The sequence below is a fragment of the Patagioenas fasciata genome, chromosome 27 (assembly GCF_037038585.1).
Source record: "Patagioenas fasciata isolate bPatFas1 chromosome 27, bPatFas1.hap1, whole genome shotgun sequence".
NCBI classification, from domain to species: Eukaryota; Metazoa; Chordata; class Aves; order Columbiformes; family Columbidae; genus Patagioenas; species Patagioenas fasciata.
In genome coordinates this window covers 5,929,521-5,950,171 of record NC_092546.1, presented here as the reverse complement: position 1 = coordinate 5,950,171, position 20,651 = coordinate 5,929,521, and the positions used below count along the sequence as shown (strand labels likewise).

The following is a 20,651-nucleotide window of genomic DNA, read 5'->3' as shown; positions in this document are numbered from 1 at the left end:
AGGCTCCCCGTGCTGCCGTGGGGCACACGACAGCCCCAGACGCCCGGTTTGGGGGTAAAAAGGCCCAAAGCCACAGCCGTGCCACTGTCACACGGAGCCACCGTCACCCAACCTGCTGCTGCGCCCGGGGACAAAAATACTCCGTCAGGGCTGGGAAAAGGAAGGGGGGAGGCGAGCAGGGCAGGCGGCTAAAGCCTGGGGTTGTAATTAAATGAAAGCAGAGCTTAATGAGCTCACACGCCCGACCCCAGAGATAAGGCGCACACGGAGGACTCTGAGCCCAAGCCAAAGGTCCCATTGTTGCGGTGAAGGTTTATCTGGCCAGAACAGCCCTGAAACCCCGGCTGCGCTGCGGCCGCTTCCCCTTTTCCAGCGGGGCAGCTGGAGTTTCTGCGCTCGGAGGGACCCGAGAGGGAGGGAGCAGCTTGGGAAGGGAAAGTCTGACACAAAGCTCGGGCTGGGCTTTGTTCAAATGCCACACGGGTGTTTATGTCGAGTTTCCAGGAGGGAGGACGCTCTGCCTGTTCCCATCGCCTGGAACCGGCTCCTTGGCACCACAAACTGAAAGTTTAGCTCGGGGATTTATTACTTAGACCAGAGCGAGGGTTTAGGCGAAGCCGGGCTCAGCGCCTTCGTGGAGAAGAGAGAGAGGGAGTCGTTCTGTGGAGGCTGGCGGTTTATTCCTGCTCACCACTGCACGCGAGTTACAGAAACATTAAAAAAATAAGTATGTATAAAAGCGTGTTCTTCACTCATTTTCACACAGTGGCGATGGCAGAGAGTAGGCTCCAATATGGGAATTGCTTGTAGAAAACCAACAAAACAACAAACAAAACCTGTTCGGGACAAGTCACAATATCAGCTTTTCCCCTAAAATTAAACTCGGATTAATTTAAAGCTCGGTTGCTTTTCAGAACAAACCAAACACGTGAGGATGAAGGGGCAGACCAGCCCTCCACAAAAAACACAGAGAACTCTGCCCTTTAAAGGAAACTTCTAATCTCAAGTCAAATTAGTAATCAGCTAATTGGGAAACTCTCATTTATCACAAAGCGCTCTGGGAAAAAACCCTTGATGGCCGACGCAACGTTCACCCCACGTTTCCTTCGAGCCGCAGGAAGGAGACAGAACTGACCGGCCAGAAATAGAAGATAAACCACAGCTTAAAGGTTTGGTGTTTTTTCTTAACAAAACCCCCAAACCCTTCAGACTACTCAGGTACAGATCCAACATCCTCAGGTTCAGCGTTTTAAACCGAAACACTCGCACCTGTTCCAAATGCAATGAGTTTCCCACCTTTCAATACATACAAGAAATCCAAACAATCCAGAAAGTGTTTTTGCCTCCGTTCTGGCGCACGTGGTTCATCTTCCAAATGAAACCCGGCGACCCTGAGAGATGAAACGGTGCTTTCCCCCTCAGGAGGAGGCAGAACTTAAGTCCTTAAAGATGATTTTTTAAACATTTCCAATGACTTGCTGACTAGAAGGAGCGAACAACTCCGCTTTCCCGGGTTAAACGGCGAGGGGCTTTCCAAAACGACGCGGTTCGGGCACGGACCGGCTGGTGGAGCGGGAAGGTAACGGGTTTGGAACAAACGGCGATCCTGAGGTGCTAAAACCCAAACGGGGTGCAAACAGCCTCTCATTGCTTCGCCGACTGCCTGCCCGGCTTCTTCTCCTGCTGGCCCCTTCCGCTGCCTGGGATCCCCCGGCCACGGCCGCCGAACACACCTGCGGGGCACAAAGAACGAGCGCGGATGGGAGGGCGTCCCACAGCTTTACACCGATTTGAGCTTCACCCAAACTCGCGCCTACTTTCTAGGCTTAGCAGCAGAAACGGGACTTTTAGACGAGCTGCGCTATGGGCGTAAAGCGAAGTTTAACTTCCGAAAAACAGAACGGAGGAGGCGATCCTGTGTTTTAAATCCTGTGGGGTGAGCGGGTTATACTGCGTCCCCCCAAAGCAAAATGGCAAATAAAAGCAACGGGGCGACAAAACAGAAAACAAAGACATCTGAGCGTCCTCAGAGCCGAGAGCATCCGAGCCCCCTCGTCCTTCCCTCACCGCTCAGATTCACCTCAAATACACAGAACAGCAGGAATTTGATCTGGGTGTGCGAAAGTGGTAAAGGGGCTGCGGATCTACTGTCACCTCCCTACAAAGGGCAGAACCCAGAGCAGACCAGGCTGGGCAATGGGCAGAAAAGCTGCTCTGGAGCGCTCGGCTCTGGCGGCTTCACCTTGGAGATGTGACTGAGGCAGAGGGAAAAGAAAAATAGAGTAAAAATAGTAATAATGAAAATATCACTCTTAACCCTGCAGTTGCAGAGAAGCTGAGCAGAAACTGTCTGAATTTGGCAAGCCGAGAAGTAAAAGGCAAAAGATTTAGCAGTGTCAGAAACAATAATCCTTTCAACCCTCTGCACAATTACAGCTTTGGTTCTGCCTGCTGGCCTCGCAACAGAATCGGCCTGCTTTTTTATTTTCTCCCTCCTCCCTTCGTGTCTCGGTAATGAGAGCCAAACGTTTGAGCTAATTAGCAAATGCCGAAGCTTCCCTTTAAAATATTCCATCAGCGAATTGAAGTTGCACATCAAAACAGCGGGGAACTCCGCCTCAAGCCGAGCTCGGCTCTGCTCCCCACGAGGGGGTTATTTCCACAGCTGAAATGTTTGTCCAAAGAACCATCTTCCAAAAAATAAAAGAGAAACCTGTTATGCCAAGTGCTTTGGCCACTGAAAAAGGGGAAGGAGGAAAAAGAAAAGGCGCCTTCAGATTTGTAAAGGTCACTTCTGTGCGTTGGGAGGAGAAGAAGTCGTGGGGTTTTTCCTCCAGAAGTCCCTGCGAGTCGCAGACGTCGCGCGATGGCCCTGGGTACGTCCCGCCGGGTTTCCTCGTGTAATCTAAATGAGGGCAGCTCGTTAAGGCTGCCCCGCAATCAGATGTCGCCCCTTCGGTGTCACGGTGACTTTTAGAACCTCCGATTTCCTGCGCCAAACCCGGGTTTGTTGGGAGCGAGCGCGCTCGGGATCTCAAAGCTCACGCTGCAGGATGGGTCTGGACTGGGAGCAACAACCCCAGGGCTGAGCAAGGTGACCACAAACTGCAAATACACGGCGGGAGGGATGAGCAGGAAAGGAGAGGAATGGCTCTCGGCTTCCAGCAGGACACTTTGGGGAGAAAAAAGCAAATCTATCCCCCAGCTGAAGCGCTCCAAGGTCCCCTGACCACACTGGGCAGGAAGGAAGAGCTGGTTTGGTGACTTAGTTCTTCCTAAGTGGCAACCTGTCCTTCTATCAGAAACATGAATTATTCAGTGGAGCAGGAGGAACACAAACCCTCCGGTATTTTTTGGTTTTTTAAAACATAAATAAGTGAATAAGTCAGGAGAGCAAAAGCCCCATTTTCCTGGGAGAAAAGCTGATGTTTTTCTATCAGTGCCACGGTGTATTTCCAACCAGAACAGCCAGTTGTTTCCCTCCCAGACTTGCTGAGCCAAGAGACACCAGTTTTGTTAGGCCACGCTCCCGGATTAGCCAGGAGGGGTAGAAGCAGTCAGGCTCAGACTCTCTGAAGCTCCTGCCCAACCCCAGAAGGAGGGAGGCACAACCCTGGCAATCATCTGCCCGACTCTTTGGCAGAGGCAACACGCTCGCTCGGCTGCACCTCACCCAGAAGCAGCTCCAGCTTCTCCCAGACACACAGTTTTGGGTCTAAAGCTGAGAAAAATGAGCCATTCCTCGCACAAGAGGTGAAATTTAAAAGCAAAGATCCCGCTCAGCCCCTCTCCGAGCTGAAAAACAAACCAGGATCATTACCTCGTCCAGCACCTCCGATGCCGCGGCCCTTCTGCTGCTTCTGCTGCTGCATCCCACCGCGGCCCCGGCCCTTGGACACCACCTCTTCCTTCACCATATCGATTATTTCGTCTGGGATACGCAGGTATTTAATGGTGCTGCCACGAATGTAGCACTCGGGCATCCTCCAGAACTTGTCTCCATCCTAGCAGGGAGGAAGGCGTTAGGCTATGAACAACACCAGGTGCTTTTTGTGTTACTTTGGGGGCATTTGAATATTTCCCATCACTTCTGGAGAGCGTGATGGCTCCACCAGTCTTTTCTGAAAGCGCTATCTGTAACTAACTGCAAAAAAAAGGGGTTTTGTTCCTGTAAAACGTGCAGCCCTATAACTTTGGGGGGAAGAGCGTTCAGCCACAAGCAACCGTAGCTTTAATTTGTTCCACAACCGCAGGAAACGAAGGACGAGGAGGCTGAGGAAACCAGCACCTTCTCGTACGAGAAGGGAATCGAAAGCGGGAGCGGAGAGCGTGGTAAGTCACACACAACAGCTAAAAGAACTGGATTATTTTGGCAAGAAAAGTGCAGCAAAAGGCGTCGTCGTGGAGTCACCTCGCTCCTTCCCTCCTCTGGGCTGGGGAGGGAACAGCGAGGCAGGTCCGGAGCCAGCTGGCATGTGCCAAAATAAAGAGCTTACAGAGATATATATGTATATAAAAATAAACGTTTCAGGTGTGTGGTTATGCAGCAGCCACCTCTATACGTCGTTTAACGCAGTTTTGGGGCTTTCCTACGATGTAAATTCTCGGGGGTTTCACCTCCGAGGGCGGTTGGGGGAAGAGGAATCGAGCGTCGAAGCTGAAACAACAACCGGGCTGCCCATGATGTCAGCGGGAGGGGGGCCGGGACCCGCCTCGCCCCAGCACCGCGGCTCCGCCAGGGTTTGGCCGCGGACGACGGGTTTGGCTCCAGCCCAGCGATTCTCACGTGGCCGAGGCGCCTGTAACGCCCCAGAAGAGCGAGCGAGACGAGAACGCCTCATTCCTCCTCTCCGGGGAGAAAATAAATCGCTTCCCTCCCCACCTCCCCGCCCCACGAGGAGTTATTTGGGGCGACTCTGCCTGTACAGGCAAGTTCTTTGTGCACAAGACGAGACACAGAGAACCAGTCGTGTTCCAAACACCGCCCAGGGAACCCCACCCTGCCCTGGATGCTGCTCCTTGGCTGGGGAGGGAGGACGGAGCCAGACGCTGCTTCGCTTCCTCGTTCCGGCCTCTCCCCTGGAGTAAACACCCCCCCGGGGGCCGGGGCCGCGTTCCGCCGCCTCTCCGTGCCATCTAGCGGCCAGTGAAACCAGTGCCACCAGTACAGCCCCGGCAGAGCCTCCAGTTCCGTTGTCACTGGGTTTGGGAGGTGGTTTGGGTGTTTTACTGAGCCCGGTGGCTCTGGATCTCACTAGAGCAGAAAATTACAGAATCTTCTGGGTTGGAAAAGCCCCTCGAAATCAGAGTCCAACCATAACCCACCCAGGTCCCCAAGAACCTCATCCAAATGCTTTTTAAACCCCTCCAGGGATGGTGACTCCAGCACTGCCCTGGGCAGCCTGTTCCAATGCCCCACAGACCTTTGGGGAAGAAATTGTTCCCCACATCCAACCCCAACCTCCCCTGGCGCAATTATAGGCCGTTTCCTCTCATTTTAACTGTATTAAATTTACATTTGCATTGAATTTACATTTCAGGCAGAAATCGCCCTTTCACAGCAGTGACGGCCTCTGAGCTGCCCCAGGGATGCTCCCCAAGGGCTCCCCGGGACATGGAGGGTGAGAAACCCCGACTGGTTCCCGGTACCGGGGGCTCCAGCCTTACCCGGGATGTGCAGATGACCTCCCGCAGGTTGATGTTCATCCAGTTGTCGCAGCTCACCAGGTGCCCGTTGTACGTCTCCCCGTTTTTCAGCTCCACCAGCTGAAAGAGACGGGAGTCACGGGGGCGGGGGGGCGTCGGGTCAGCTCCGGTACCGGGAACCTGTCCCGGTGTCACCGGCGAGGCCGGGGGTGGGGGCCGGTACTCACCATGGGGTGGTTCTGGGCCGTCTTCAGCAGGGACAGGGGCAGCTGTGGGGGGAACAGAGAAGCCTCAGGCACCGGGACGGTGACCGGGACATCAGGCAGCGGGGAGAGGCGAGTCAGGCCCCCCCGGCACGGCCCCGGGCCCTCCCCGCGGCTCCAGCCCCCCGAGTCCCGGCCCCGCCGTCACTCACCATCGTGCCGGAGCCGCGGAGCCGCCGCCGCGCCGAGCGCTGCCGCTCAAACCGCCCCCGGCTCTGCGCGGAGCCAATGAGCGCCCGGCACGGCACCGGCGGAGCCAATCAGCGCCCGGCGCGGTCCCGGCGGAGCCAATCAGAGCGCGGAACCCGGGCTCGGCCGTAAAGCGTCGCCGCGGCAACTCGATCCGCGCTTTTACGACAGCAGAAGAGCAGGGCGGGAAGCGGCCCCGGTTTGTGGTCTCCACAGGCTCCCCGGGGGAAAGAGAGTCCCGTGCGCGGATTAGTCTGAACGTTTTGTAACCGTTTAACCAACTGCCACCCGGGTCCCTTACAGACGCCGGCGGACACCTCTCAACGGTGCAGCGGCTCCAGCCCCTCCCGCTCAGCCATTTCCGCCCCGTCGGCGGAAGCGGTGGGTATGGGGCCGCTCTAGGCGGCTGGGCGGAGCGCTCTCGGTGGTTGCGGGGGGGGCCGCTCTAGGCGGCGGGGCGGAGCCAGCTCGGTGGCGGGGCGGGGTCGTGCGCTCAGTGCGGGGCGGCGGCGGCGGGACCGGGGACGGGACGGGACGGGACGGGACGGGACGGGACGGAGCCGCGATGGAGAAACCGCGGCGGGCGGTGGTGGTGACAGGTACGGAGCTGTCCTGGGGCGGGAAGGGGAGCTGAGCGGCGGCTGTGATGGGAGGGGGCGGTGAGGCGGGAGAAGAGGGGGGAGATGGGGAACCCCTTCCCTGAGGTAAATTTGGCGGGGGGGTGCTGTCCCCTCAGGGGCTGAGTAAGGAGGTGCCTTGGGGGAGGTGTCTGGGGGGGGGTCTGTCCCCTGTGTGGGGCGATAAGCAGATGACTGAGGCGGGGTTTGGGAGATTTTGGGGGGGCTGCTGTGCGGAGGTGGGTGTCAGGAGCTGGGGGGTGTCAGGAGCTGTGGGGGTGTCAGAAGCTGGGGGGGTTCATTGTTTGCTGAGGGGCTTTTCATTGACTTTCCAAACACTTGGCCAGGCACGGTGAGGGGGGGTTGGCACCCTCCTGACCCCCCCAGTGGTCTCCTGGTTGGGGACAGATGGGGACAGAGTCTCCCAAGGAGCAAGAAAACCAATCAGAGCAGTGGAGCAGGGGGGATTTTCTCACTGACCACCCCGTCAAGGTGTCGGGACCGTTCCCAAAAATCACCCGCATAGGACGGCAGAAGGAAGAACAACCACAACCCGGGGGGCGAAGGGCCCCGGCATCGCAGGCGAGAGCTCGTCAGGCCCCTTTCCCCCCACGTACAAAGGACCGGGCGGCTTGATTTGTGGGGCAGGCAGTTCTGTGACAAATGGGGAACCCGGGGAAACTATTCAGGTCTCCCCCCGCCTCCACCACCCGCCTCCGGCAGCTGAAGTTGAGACCGTTTGAATAGCGGGGGCGAGGGGATCGTTGCGGTCGAGGCGCTGGAGCGGTTTTAATTGGAGGCAAAGTGTCTTTGCAGAGAACGGGCGCAGAGAGCGGAGAAGCAGGTGGCAAAGTCTGGCTTCCCCAAACCCGGATCTAACGCTGAGCAGCCACGCTCGGCAGTGACTAAACAGAAAACACACGTCAGTAAATAGTCTGCCGCTTGCAAAGATGCTCTGAGCTCTTTTCTCCCTGTTTTCAGTGAAATCTGTTTCTAAAACGCAGTGGTTACCTTGTCAGGTCTACCCATATTTGATAATTTGCCATTGATATCGTGCTAAATTCCTTTTCAAAATCAGCAGCGGCGTTGTGTTCCCGTTCAGTTAGAAGCATGTGCTCGCCGAGGATGAGCGTTATTTGTGCACGGTTTCTTTTTTAGAACTCTTTAAGGAGATAATCCCATAAAGATCCCTGCAGCTGGTTTACTGCTAATGAGCCTCGCAGGGGCCCGTTGTGGATGCGGAGGAGCTCGGTGGAGTCGGATGCTGCTGCCAAAGTTGCTTATCTTCCGTGAAACAGATAACGCGAGGGATCTCTATCGGGGATGAGTCAGAGGAGCAGCAGCCCCCAGTTGTTTTTGTGCCAGTTTGCCTTTGGTTTCAGAGGGAGAGGATTAGGTTACGTGCGTGGGCACCTGTAGCATTTCACCGTTCCGGTGGGTGAATTGTTAAAAAGAAATATGTGTATTATGTTTTATTTCTTTTGTAAGACTGTTACGGTTTCTTTAGGAATGAAGCAGCAGGTTGTGATTGTTTCCAGAGAGTTGTAGGACCTTTTTGACTTGCAGAAGCACCTGAAAAAACATTTGATTATTCGCCTTATTGGCCTGTGCTGCGGTCGTAGGTTGTCTTAGTAATGTTGGAGGTTTTCTCCCAGGAAAATACACCTACATTTTGATTTTGTGGAAACCTTCGGAAGGTTTATGGCAGGGAGATATCGACTTTGGTTGGATTGTGAGAGATCCATCAGTGCGGACGAGCCCACGCTGTGCAAATTCCTGACGTCCTCGTGCGCAGCGTAACCTCAGACTCACTGCGGCCAGCAAGTAGAAGGTTTCCATTAGCGTGTCACGTAATATTTGTGGCCCCTCTCAAGTCCTTTCACGAGTTAGACAGAATTTATGCCTCCTAATTGCATTAGGCTCACAGGGTAACTCTGACATTTTAAATTAAAGCATATTGACATTGCACCCAGATAAATTGCCTAACCTTTGTGTGCTTGCTCAGGAAAAGATGTTATGGATTACTAGTTAACTCTAAGTTACTCATTAGGAAATTTAGATGTGGTGAATAAGTATTTTTGATAACACTATCAGAAACTTTGCTGCTCGGAGCAGGTGAGTTGTCAGCAGCATTTTGTTTTTTCCTCCGAAGGTAGAACCGATGGTAACAAAGATCTTGGTGAAGGGCTGAGTAGAGAAAAACATTCGAGATGGGTTTGTCCACGTTTGTGGAAGCATCTGCTGCGGGCTAAAACAATCAGGGACAGCAAATCCAATAATGATTCTCATTCCGTGACATTGGTCAACTTATATGCTCATAACAAGTTTTTCTAACCCGGTCAGGAAGGAAAAAAACGTGTTTCCCTGGTGTCTCTTGGGGGAAAAGAGTTTCTTTTCAGGTGAGTTATTGTTTTCCTTCGCAGTAAAAGGTGCAGAGTTCAACCATTTCTGTGAAGGTCTCATTTAGAGCTTGGATGTAAAGGAGACAAGGACTGGGCAATAGAAGAAGTGAGTTTTCTTTCAGGATATATAAACCAGGGATCGCTTTACAACGTTAAGCTCAGCCCAATGTGTGAGGGTGACTTCATCACTGTGGATTTTTGCTTCTCTTGCAGGGTTTGGGCCGTTCGGAGAGCACGCCGTCAACGCCAGCTGGATCGCAGTGCAGGTAACGCTGCTCCTAACAAGTTCAAACACAGCGCCCTGCTCATGACGTAGCCCTAAAAATCTTAGTTTGCAGCTCTTTTTATAGCTTGTCTGCTCAGTCTGTTAACCGAGACCGGCTCGCTGGTCAGCTGGATAATGTTTTATTCGCTTCTCGGAAAACAATCCCTTAGCTGGTGGAATTTAATGAGATTTGGTTAATGTAGCTAAGGCAAGTGAGGAATTCATAACTCCCTGGGTTTGGAGGATGTTAAATGGGGCAGGGAGCCTGGAATCTTCCTCTGCAGGAGGTAATTCCAAATCAACAAACAAACCCGGAGGAATTGGAATGTTTTCTCTCAGAGAGGATCCTCGCTCGAGCAGATCGGACGTGCTCGAGCAAATCGTGCTGATGCCACTTGTAGCTGCGCGTCTGCTCGAGCGCGTCCCTCCGCGTGACGCCGATACATTCACAAACAAGGCAAGAAGAGGGAATCAGACTCTTGCGAGATGTCCGGCTAAACCAAGGATTTGAGGTTCCTTGCTGTAAAAACATCATCCAGGCACAGCGCTGCCGCATTATCCCGCTTCTTATTTGTCACTTCTGGCTGTGGTTTATGACAAAGCTACTGGGAATTCCAGGGTACCTTTTAGTACAGTTGCTCAGGGAATTAAATCTATTTTTCTCCCCAACACGTCTCTATTCCCTTCAGAGCCCTGAGATTAATATCTTCTCTAGAATGCTTTTAAATTAAATCACAAACTCTAATCAATTACAGTCAACTAATGTCCAGATGTCTAATGTGTTGGCTGGTTCGAGAAGACGAAACCTTTGCCTCCAAGAGCTTTTTGAAAATGAGTGTTTGAGTGAGGGTTTGCTCAGCTCCAGTTTGGGGAAAAAGGCACGTTGTGTATATGGAAAAAAATGACACGTTACTGAAATTATTAGTGAGACTAATTGATTTGGCTTTTTCTTACTTGTGTAATGTCAGTTATTGTAAAGAAACTCCTTTTATTCTAGAGGAGACAGATATAAGAGTATTTTGCTCCCAGGGCAGGAAGAGTGCCTTATAAAAACAAATATATATATGTATAAAAAGAGCAATTGTGTGTCATTCCTTCAGCCCGGTGGCTCGAGGCACCGTGTGGCTCATGGATGAAGTAATCAAGTGCATTTTAAATTAATTTTACAGGTCTGCGGGTGTTTTGAGAGTCTGAAACTGCAGTTGCTGGGGTGGGCTCTGCCGCGCTGCAGCCGTCGTCCTCCCGGTCCTGTTCAACAGCTCGCTTTGCTTCCACTGAAACCAAAAAAGCAACTTTAGGCAGGATTTTTGCCTTTCCTTCCCCCGCCTCGGCCCCGAGAGGCCCAGACAAAAAGGAACAGCGTGTCTTTGAGCACATGCGAGTTGGGCATTGTGCGGGTTTCAGACAGGGGACTTCATGGAGCTGAGTGGACACAAAGACGTGTCTGAGTTCCTGAGTCCCAGACGGTGTGATCTGCATTTTAATAGAAGAAAAAATCAATTAAACAATCTTTGTAAATCCTTCCTAGCTCTAGGGCTAAGCTAGTTCTGGTTTATTACGCCTTTTATTATCCTGCATCCTGAGGATAAAATTCTCTGCTTTTCTTTCCCGACCGCTTTTTGGTTTTATTTGGCTGCTTCTCCAGAGCAGGTCCGGTGTGACTTTTGCCTGGGACTGCAGTGATTTTCTGGTACCGCTGCATGTTTTTGAAAGCTAAATGACTTTTACACGTAGTTAACACATAGGGTACCCTAAATAGCAGTGGTAACAATCTCATAAAGTGAAGATGAAATGTTTGGAGATTTTTACACATAGGGGAGAGATTTCCTATAAATTCAGAGGGAAGAAAAACTTCTTTTTGCTTTCTTTCCCGAGGCATCCAGCAAAAATACTCCCTGTGAATGTAGCTTTGCTGCTCGGTGTTTTCATCTGTTTAATATTTCGTTGGAGGGATTTTTTCTTTTTCCAGCTGCGATTTTTGCTTTTTAAAGATGAAGTTCTATGGCACGGGCTTTCTGTTCAGTGCGTTTCCTGCCCTTCGCGATGCGACTCCAGGCGTACGCACAGGTGCGTCCCGTGGGCTGCGAAGCTGATGGGCTCCTGCCTTCATCCCCCAAAGTGCTTCTGGCAAGGAGGAGGAGGAGGAGAGAGGTCAGAGCGCGTTTTGACATGGCGAAGGACAATTGCTGTCAGGGTGTCTAGACAGACCTGATAAGGATATTAAAGGCTGACAAAGGCGACCATTGTTGAGGGGTCAGGGAATCGGTCAAACACGTTCGTTTTTCTGTGTTTGTCAGGTATACAAGGCTGGGGGCAATCAGTTGTCTGGGGGCCCGCGGACATCTTTATATGTCTTTATTATTGAGCGGCAGCGCGCCAACGCCGTGTTTGGTTAAAAACAAACGTTGTGAATATGTAAAGCAGAGGTTTAATGTCCCAAGAAGGTGGTTGTCACCGGGATGTGCGGCCCGAGGTTTCCCCTCCATTATAGATGCTCGTTCTGCGCGACCGGTAAAACTTCCCACGATCAGATTCATCTTTAGGAGCCGCTTCACACTCTGCAAAGAAGCGATGATGAATTCCCACCAATTAACACTGTGCAGATCTTGCTAAAGAGGTTTGACTTGTATTTGAATACTCTCATTTGCAAACTACTTTATTAACGCACCGCGTAAAGCAGCTAACGTTTGGAAGGCCCGTTCGTGTAAAGAAGATGTGATGAGACATCGCTGAGCATCCATCTCCGGTAATGAATGTCTGTGTGCGCCAGACGCTAATCAATACTTTAATGCTTTAATATCAGACTCGCCCTCCGAGCCAGAGCAAGTGATTTATCATTGTTGTTGCTCAGATCTGCTGGGCCGTGAAAGCCTCACTCTTGCTTTTGCTGCGTGTTTTAGGTTGTTTTAAATCTCTTTGCGCTCTCTGTGGTCTGGACAAGTGTGAAAGGTGACTTGTCCTCTCCTTTGAGCTGTCTTTACTTTGTCAGAATTTTAAACCTAGGGAAATTCAAGGTTTGGAATTGGGTAGGCTCTGTTTAAACAGCCCATCTGCACTCCTTAGCCTCAAGTTTGCGAGGCTGCTCTCCGCACACAAGAAAATAAAGCCGAATCGTTGCATGAAAGCGCAGCTCTTGGCTCTGATCACAGAATCCGAACCTGAAACGGAGGCACTTTAATAATTCAAACATATTTTAAAATGTCCTTTGATAGTTTGATGGCTTCTTTCATCGCTGCTTCTACCTCAGATCCATGAGAACAACGATACTGGCGTGGGGACATGGGAGTCGCAGGTTATTTTCTTGCTGTACATGCAGCCCCTTTGATGTTAGCACAAGCAGTCATTTCAAGCTCTTGGCACGAGTAAGTTTGCATTTTTCAACCAGTATATATCTCAGGAGAAGAGCAACATCAGACAACAAACTTCTGCTGCCTATTAACGTGTGAAAAGCTGGAGTTGGTTCTTCTGAGTGACGCCTGAGCCTGGCGATGGAGATGCAAGAAGGAAAAGGATGCGCTTGCAGCTCCTTTCCAACGGAGATGGGGCTGCACGAGGACTCTGCCCGAGGCTGCTGGCTCTGTGGCACGTAGGGTCACTTATCACTCTTGAAAAGCAGCCGTGAAGTTTTCAGAGTGCCGAAAAATGTCGTTTTCATCAGAGGGGAACTTGATCCACGTTAGACACTGTTGGAATTCGTCAAACACAACAGCTAAAGTCGCTTCAGTCGCTGGGAAAGGGTCGACTTGCACAGGGCTCCTGGGCTTGAGCTCAGCTGATGATTTTGTTTAGGATCATGACATTTTTCAGCAGCTTTAGACCATGGGGGTGTATCCTCTCCTTGAGTTCTTCACAGTTTGGGTTTGGTGGCCCTGGAATGTTTCAGTTCTAATAAAGTGCTGTTCTGGTACTTAACTGCCACTTCGTGCTTATAAAGGTTTGAGGAAATTGGGTAAGTTTATTGCCTGGATATTTGGGATGTTTTCACGGCGTGGCTTTAGTTACCGTTATAGAGGGAGAAATAATTTATTGCGTTAGTTGAATCACTACAATGGTAACATGTTGCAAAATTAAGTACCACATATTAGGTGTAGGTAAAGCTAGTGATGGGAACCCGTTTTTTGGAAATGGACTGTGTTGTATTCCAGGTTCTGCCAAAATAAAACAGATGCGTTGAGGAGAGCGTGCCAATGGTGCTCTGGTTTCTCATCCCAGGAGTGTTTGTTAGTATTTGTGGGGACACAGACACCAAATCACAGCCTGGGAGCACCGGCCCCGCACCCCGAGAGCTCTCGCTCCTCCAACAAATGCGAGTTTGCTGCCCAGGCCAACACACCCGAGAGAAGACAAATTATGTGATGAATATAACCTTCTCAATTCTACTTTCTCTACAAAATACCTGGTTCTTTCAAGAAGGGAGTGCGACTATCTGCTTCTATAAATAATTTAGCCAACCTCTCTGTTGAGCGTGGGTGCTGCTGATGACTGTTGTCGGTTAAATGTTGGTTTCTTTGTTGATAACTGTTGTCAGTTAAACGTTGATTTCTTTGTTATACACACATCAGAGCAAAACAAACGGGCCTGTCAGGGGAGACTGTTAACGCAGGTGGAGAGACGCCTTTCTTGTTCCCTGTTATGGGTTTTTTTCTTCCATTCTTGCTCTTTTTGCTGCTGCTTCTGTCTTAGCTCTCAAGAGACTCTCTCTTTGAGGCAGTGCAGGGTATGAGCTAGAAAACCACTTGAATATCCTGAATATCCTGATATCCTGTGCCTGACCATCCTGGGTTTCTTCCCTTGTGTTTGTAGGAACTGGAGAAGCTGGGACTGCGAGATGATGTGGATCTGCACGTCTATGAAGTCCCAGTTGAATACCAGACGGTGCAAAGACTCATTCCTGCGTTGTGGAAAAAACACAGTCCCCAGGTGAGTGAGTGGAGGAGAAAAGGCAGAGCAAATGGTTAAAATCTGCCATTCTAACAGCAACCAGCTTGTTACTGTGATACCCGCACAAGAACCCTATAACAACTCCATCGGTCTTTGATTGGGAAGAGCAGGCTGTTGCTTTTCCACCGGTTGTTTTTTGGTTGATTTAACTCGTTTCTTCTCTTCTTGTAGCTGGTGGTTCACGTGGGTGTTTCGGGGATGGCCACGACCGTGACTCTGGAGAAGTGCGGCCATAACGTCGGTTATAAAGGTTTGGACAACTGCCGTTTCTGCCCGGGCTCTCAGTGTTGTGTCGAAGGTGGCCCCGAGTGCATCGATTCCATTATCGACATGGACACGGTTTGCAGGAGGGTCTCAGCGCTGGGGCTGGATGTCACCGTCACCATATCCAAGGACGCCGGCAGGTACGAGATGCTGGCGATCGGCGGGGGAAATAAGACTCATCCCGCAACACGCGTTCCCTTCACACTCAATTTATGAAGCCTATACAATTCATGCCCTTTTCCCATCTCATGGAGCTGCAATACCACCAATTTTTCAGTGGTTACGCCATCGTCAGGGGGAAAAAGATAAAACTTGTCCTAAATTTGGTTAAAGCGACCACACACTCACAGTACCTGTCTTCTATTCTGCTCTTTATCACAGGACTTTGCCGCAATGCCAAATGATAAGATGGGTCACCCTGCCCTGCACTTTGCACGCTGTGTTTATCACTTGTTGCTAAATAAACTCTATTTTTGTATTTCAGATACCTCTGTGACTTCACTTACTACACGTCTCTATACCAGAGCCGCGGGAGGTCGGCTTTTGTCCACGTGCCTCCTTTGGGAAAGCCCTACAGCGCCGAACAGCTGGGCCGGGCGCTCCAGGCCATCATAGAGGAAATGCTGGATGTTTTGGAGCACTCTGAAGACAAAATCAATTGTCAGCACGAACACTGAACGCGGGCAGAAGCTCTCCTAGTATTGCACTTCCACAATTTTTTTCCCTGCTACTGAAGTTTTGGGGAAAACGGTCTGAAACGTGCAGACCCAGAATGGGAGACTTCAAAAAAGAAACAAGGAAAAAATTCCACTGCTAGAAATTTACTCTTTTTTTGGTCAAATGTGAGCATTTCAGCCCAGGCAACCAAGGATTCAGAATCTCTTTTAAGACACCTGCGACTGCTGCTTCTCTGAAGCGACCGATGTGTTTGTGCTGTGTTGTGTTGTCTGGCAGCCAAGCGGCTCCCGACCCGTCTCACGCAGCGCGGACGGGGACTTTCCCACCTGCACTTGCCGTTCAGGTGCAGGGAATCAATAACCCCATCTTCTCATACCTAGTTCTTAAATCAGAAGGTTTGCTTCTGGTTTGGTGTGATTTATTATTTTCCTCCCCCCACTTTGGCCCGGATTATAGGTTTTGATGTAAAGAGTTGGAGCGGTGTGGGTTTGTTACAAACAGCGCTTGGTAGGGACGGGGAGTCTTCAAAACCACTTTGCTGAAATGGAAAAATACTTTAGGCACTGATTTTTCACCCCCAGTATTTGTCGGATCCTCTGTAATGCACTGGTAGCTGCAGCTGGAAGGGATGGTTTGGGTTCCTGTTGTTATGGAGCAGGAAATCTCTCTCCTTTTATTTTTCTATGAGCCCAACTTGCGCCAGATATTCCCAAATGTCTTTATTTGTTATTACGCTCTCAACGCCACCTTCCTCGCTCAAGTCAACCGTATACCTCCTGTACAAAACACATGCTTTCATACGTGTATAAAGCGAATCGTTAGCGGTTAAATAGCTTCGCTAAAGGCCACTTTCTCCACAGGAGATCTTTATCCAGACTCTTGGTGCTAGCTGTTATTTTTAAGGTGAAGGTTGAGTCATTTATAACTTCCTTCGTTATACATTTTCATTCTCGCTAAAGGTTAGAAGAATAATGTTTAACTTCCAAGTTGCCACGTTAATTTGTAATAGGCATAAATACGCGAACGTGCGGATTCAGAGACATTCTGCCAAACCTAAAAATCTTCAACCTGTTCCCGCTGTCTGTAAACCAGAGGGGGTTGTTAGAAAAATAGGAATGAGGATTCTGGGGAGTTTTAGTGTCCCCCTCCCAATGGGAGGGTACGAGGTGCTGCTTCTTGTGTGAACTTTCCCAGGAGTTCGTTTGGGGAAGGGTGCACGCAGGTTCCAAGTAGGACGTTAAAAGTGAATCGTACGTGTCGCTTTTTGCTTCCAAATTACAACACTCCAGCAAAAACCAGATGGTTTTACAGTGGGAACGGACACAAGATTGGTGATGGGTGACCAGTGTGTCTCGTTGAGGGACCATTTAAATGAAGAGGTCTGTGGTTTGATTCTAATGCTTTTACAGATATATATGTATATATAAAAAATAACATTTTAGGAACATTTCAGAATACCGTTATTTTAATTTTTCTAATCACGAGTGATTCTGCTATAGTATCTCTCAGTGAGAGCTGCCGTTAACTTGCTGTTTTCCAGTAGAAATCTAGTGAAAAGGAAGTAGCGCTTCTCGTAGCCCTCGGGAGGGGACGGAGGCTCCTGCAGCTGTGGGGACTTTGCCAAGAGGACCAGTGTCGAAGGCTTTTTTGGGACAGATTCCTGGCTTAGCGAGGAAATGACCGCGGTGTTTCCAGGCTTTCCCGATCTAAAGAGTTTTGCCTTCAAAACCAATATTCTCTTTTGCGTTCAAATCCGAAGTAGCACTTGTCAGATCGTCGGCGGGCGGGCAGACTTTCTGATTAGTAATTTATTCTATTTAATATTTTGTTGAAGTATTCATGGTTTGACACTTTTCTTTTTGCAAATAGTTGAGCTACTTATCTTGTAGGTCGATTCCTTTGCCTGGTAAGAAGTTATTGTCGGTGTACCTTAGCTGCTAAACTTATAAAAGAGGAATAAATTGCGTATTCTGAGTCAGCAATTGATTTAAGTGATTGTCAGTAACGTTATTTAATTTGCTCATAGTTGGGAATCAAACGGGAGCAGAAAATCGACAGTTTAGTGAGGCGATAACGGAAAAAAGACGCGGCGGCTCCAAATTCAGCGGCGACCGGTGGGGTGAGGAGCTTCCCACGCTGCTTTATTCCATATGTCGCATCCCACACCTATGGATTTTCCTTCTTGGGTCCACTCGGCTGCTCTGGGGGAAAATCTGGAGCCGATTGCTGTGACAGAAAGTTTTTGGAGACTATTTTCGGGAATATTTTGAGCGTCGCCGCGAGCCGCGCGTTCCCTCGTAGCCTGGTTTGGTGAAGCTTCCATTTTCTTAGAAAACCTAATTTATTTTATAATCTTTTCTTTTGTTGGGGGTGAGAATTAGTCCTCAGAGGTTGTATTTGTAAAGGGTGTCTTTGTGGTAGAGGAGTTTTGTATAGTGAAACATTAAACTAATTTTATTTAATCTGACCTAAATTAAATACTTTTGGGTTTTTTTGGAAGCTTTTCGTTAAACCCATTGATTCCTAATGCCTTTCCTGTAGGTATTTTCTTTGGAAACACGACATAAAAACGGTTCAGAGCTTCAAAAAGCTGATGTTTTGTGTAACACTTCCTATCTCCTTTCTCTTCCAGATCATCAATCAATAGAATTTGCTCGTTTGCACTGACCTGGGAGACCTGTTGCCAACCACAAAAAAAGAGATAGTGCTCGTAAGCGTAGCAAGTTCAGATTTAGTGTTAATCATGGCTAATTTTGGAATCCTGTGATTGCAGAAAGGTCTCGGGGGATATCGGGGAGAAGCGGGGTGAGAATATTGAGTGTGGAAGAGAGAATTCGGGAGGTTCCGCCGCGTGGGCTCCGGTGTCGTTGGGATCTGCACCGGAGCTCGGAGCAGGAGCTGCTTGAGCTGGTGGAGTTTGGTGGTGACAGTTTAATTGGTTCGGTTATTAAATGCTGCGGAGGATTTTGAGGAGCTCCAGATAACTCGTAAACTCCATAATTTGGTGACGCTGGTGTCGGGAGGCATCGATTCAAATTTCCTTTGGATTAAACCTGATAATCTGCTTTATAAAACAAAGAGCAACTATGGGCTGAAAATTACCTTAAAGACATGTGAGGGACTTGATCTGTATGGGCTGCTTCCAATTGGAGATATTTGATGATTCTGTGATATAGATGAAGGTAAACACCCGTTGTACCTTGGTTTTTGAAAGCACATCCAAAATCTATAAGATTTCGAGCAGTTCACGCTTATCTGGAGCATTCCCCAACCTGATTGCTTCTCCTAAACGTGCTGGTAGTGGGAAAGGAGGAAGAAAAAAGGTCTTGAGGATGGTTCGAGGTGTTGAGTGTGGTTGGGACACGCGGCTGCAGCTGAATGAGCTTCCAGAGTCCTTCAAGTTTCCGACTCGGTGACAACTCACGGGTCGCTCAGCTCTCACCGCAGAGAGGAGGGAAACGCAAAGGCAAAAGGAGTCGAGAGTAAATAGGAGATGTTAACAAACGCTGCCTGGCCGGCTCCTTGCGGCGGCAGAACAGCCCCGTCGAGCAGGGCTCTGATCTAACGCACCCATTTCTCTCTATTTATCTCCGTAGGGTTTGTACATGCGTACAGGTAGGAAACTCCGAGTTGTGTTTTCGCGCCCAGGCGGTCACTGGGAGCTGCAGCGTTCAAACTCCGGCGCCTCTCCCGTCGTTCTGCTGGTTGTACGGGCAATGTTTCACCTTTGAGTGCCTCGCTGGGCTGGCAGAAGGGGATCGTTCCAGGCCATGTCACACCTGGGATAAACCCCAGAGCTCCCAGGCCTGCACACCCGTGCTCCCCCAGCACAGCCTCCGCTCCTGGTGGTTTTGTTAATGAAAAGGCTAAAAAAGTTAAAATACGCCGAAATTTCTCCTGATCCTCAATCTGCATTTGAGCGTCCCATCTGTTGCCCGCTTGCTTATGAAAGGCGTACAAGGAACCGCAGTAGGAGGAGTTTCTCCACACCAAAAATGGGGAAAAACCCCGCGGAAATGAGCTGGGTGGGTAATTCCGCACAAAGGGCTGAGTCCGTGCTGGTTCGCGGTTTAACTCCTCGCGTCTCTGTTTTGAACTCGGGGCATTTTCCTGATGCTCAGACACCGAGCGGCTCCAGACACCGAGCGGCTCCACGAGGGAGCCGGAGCGTCTGCGAGCGAGCGGAACCGGGATGTTGAACCGTGGGAACTCCACTTACCTGGGGGTTTTAATTCTGATTTTCAGATCTCTTCCCGCAGTGCAGCTGAGAGTTGTCTGCAATTCGTATGTACTTCCACAATGTATCTTCCTTTTGTCTCCTTTGCTTACTTTAATATATTCTCCGATAATATTTCAATGAATTTTCAGAATTGCGAGGGCTTTCTTACAAGCTTTGTCTTGGATAGAACAGTTGATACCGTAACTACGCATCCCGCCAGAGATGGGTTTAGTGTTTCTGCACCAGAAACCCTCATGTTTTGCAGTATAAAGTGCAATTTTTGTTAAAAACCCCTGATGTTTGTGTCTGATCAGTGTCTTAGGTGATTAAAGCGATATTCTGCCAAACCTCCAAAGCAGAAACGAAGCCGAGGAGATTAATTCCTTGTCGTATTAATTGAACGCTGCGATCCGCTTCTGCTTGGTGTATTTTAAGACGAAGTAGAGAAGAAAACGCCTCCCCGTAGGTAGGAATTAGATATAGGAAATGAAACTACGCGCTGCCCTTAAATAAAACTCTTGTGCTGCTTAAATACACCTTCAGGTTTTCTATTACACCAGCTTCTGGAATCACAGGTGTTTACTTGGATGCAACAGGGAGTGCCTTGTAATGGGGAGCGAGGAGCCGCTTGCTGGGAGGTGGGTGTTAAAACGGGGTGTTCGGTGTCCCCGTTATCCCAGGACACTCTTCAGAAACCACCCCGAATCGCCTTCTTGAGGTTTTTCTCACAAAAAGAGGAAGAAAAAGAATATTTGCTGCGCTTCGTTTGGCCAGATTCATGAGGGTTTATCCGTCGCTTTAAAACTGCATTTTGTTGGGACTGGGTTCTGCACGTAGGTCGCTCCTCTGGGCTCCTCAGTTCGTTAATTGTGAGTTAATCAGCAGTCTGGGTGCCTCAGGTGTTGCTGGTCTCATGCTTATCGGACAATTCTCGGTCTGTTTTCTCAGTGTTCCCGCAGTGCCTTGTAAACCCAAACAACCCCACGTGTCACAAAGGGCTGTGTCGCCAAGATCCGGTAACGAACCGTTAATGAACCCCGCGGCCAAGCTGGACTTTGTCACTGGAAACTTCAACCCGTGTTTCAAAGTAAATAAAGAGTTTGACTCTGATGTTGGATGGAGCGGTTTTTAAAAGGGTTCTGTAGGGCCGGTCATGGTGTCGCGGTG

The 20,651-nt window shown here is 49.9% G+C and overlaps 3 protein-coding genes across 5 annotated transcripts in view; 2 read left to right on the top strand and 1 right to left on the bottom strand.

Annotated features, from left to right (window-relative positions):
- Positions 1–1,513: 1,513 nt before the first annotated feature.
- On the bottom strand, positions 1,514–6,453 carry LSM4 (LSM4 homolog, U6 small nuclear RNA and mRNA degradation associated). The gene is made up of 5 exons (XM_065858109.2): positions 6,062–6,453; positions 5,874–5,915; positions 5,668–5,766; positions 3,821–4,004; positions 1,514–1,733 (listed from the first exon to the last, which is right to left on the bottom strand). The coding sequence occupies exons 1-5, from the start codon at positions 6,062–6,064 to the stop codon at positions 1,645–1,647; spliced, it is 417 nt and encodes a 138-aa protein (XP_065714181.1). The 5' UTR covers positions 6,065–6,453; the 3' UTR covers positions 1,514–1,644.
- On the top strand, positions 6,391–20,594 carry PGPEP1 (pyroglutamyl-peptidase I). 3 transcript variants are annotated; one of them, XM_065858108.2, is made up of 5 exons: positions 6,391–6,479; positions 9,331–9,383; positions 14,186–14,302; positions 14,495–14,727; positions 15,072–20,594. In XM_065858108.2, exons 4-5 carry the CDS (start codon positions 14,522–14,524, stop codon positions 15,262–15,264), a joined length of 399 nt encoding a protein of 132 aa, XP_065714180.1. In that variant the 5' UTR covers positions 6,391–6,479; positions 9,331–9,383; positions 14,186–14,302; positions 14,495–14,521; the 3' UTR covers positions 15,265–20,594. The 3 variants fall into 3 exon arrangements, with proteins under 3 accessions (XP_065714180.1, XP_065714179.1, XP_071655613.1); XM_065858107.2 differs by lacking the exon at positions 6,391–6,479 and adding an exon at positions 6,606–6,697; XM_071799512.1 differs by lacking the exon at positions 6,391–6,479 and adding an exon at positions 8,882–9,114.
- UBA52 (ubiquitin A-52 residue ribosomal protein fusion product 1) overlaps positions 6,550–20,651 on the top strand; it is a 103,894-nt gene continuing 89,792 nt past the window's right edge. The window contains exon 1 of the mRNA XM_071799516.1: positions 6,550–6,554. The gene's annotated coding sequence lies outside the window, so the exon portion shown is untranslated. The remainder of the gene's footprint in view (positions 6,555–20,651) is intronic.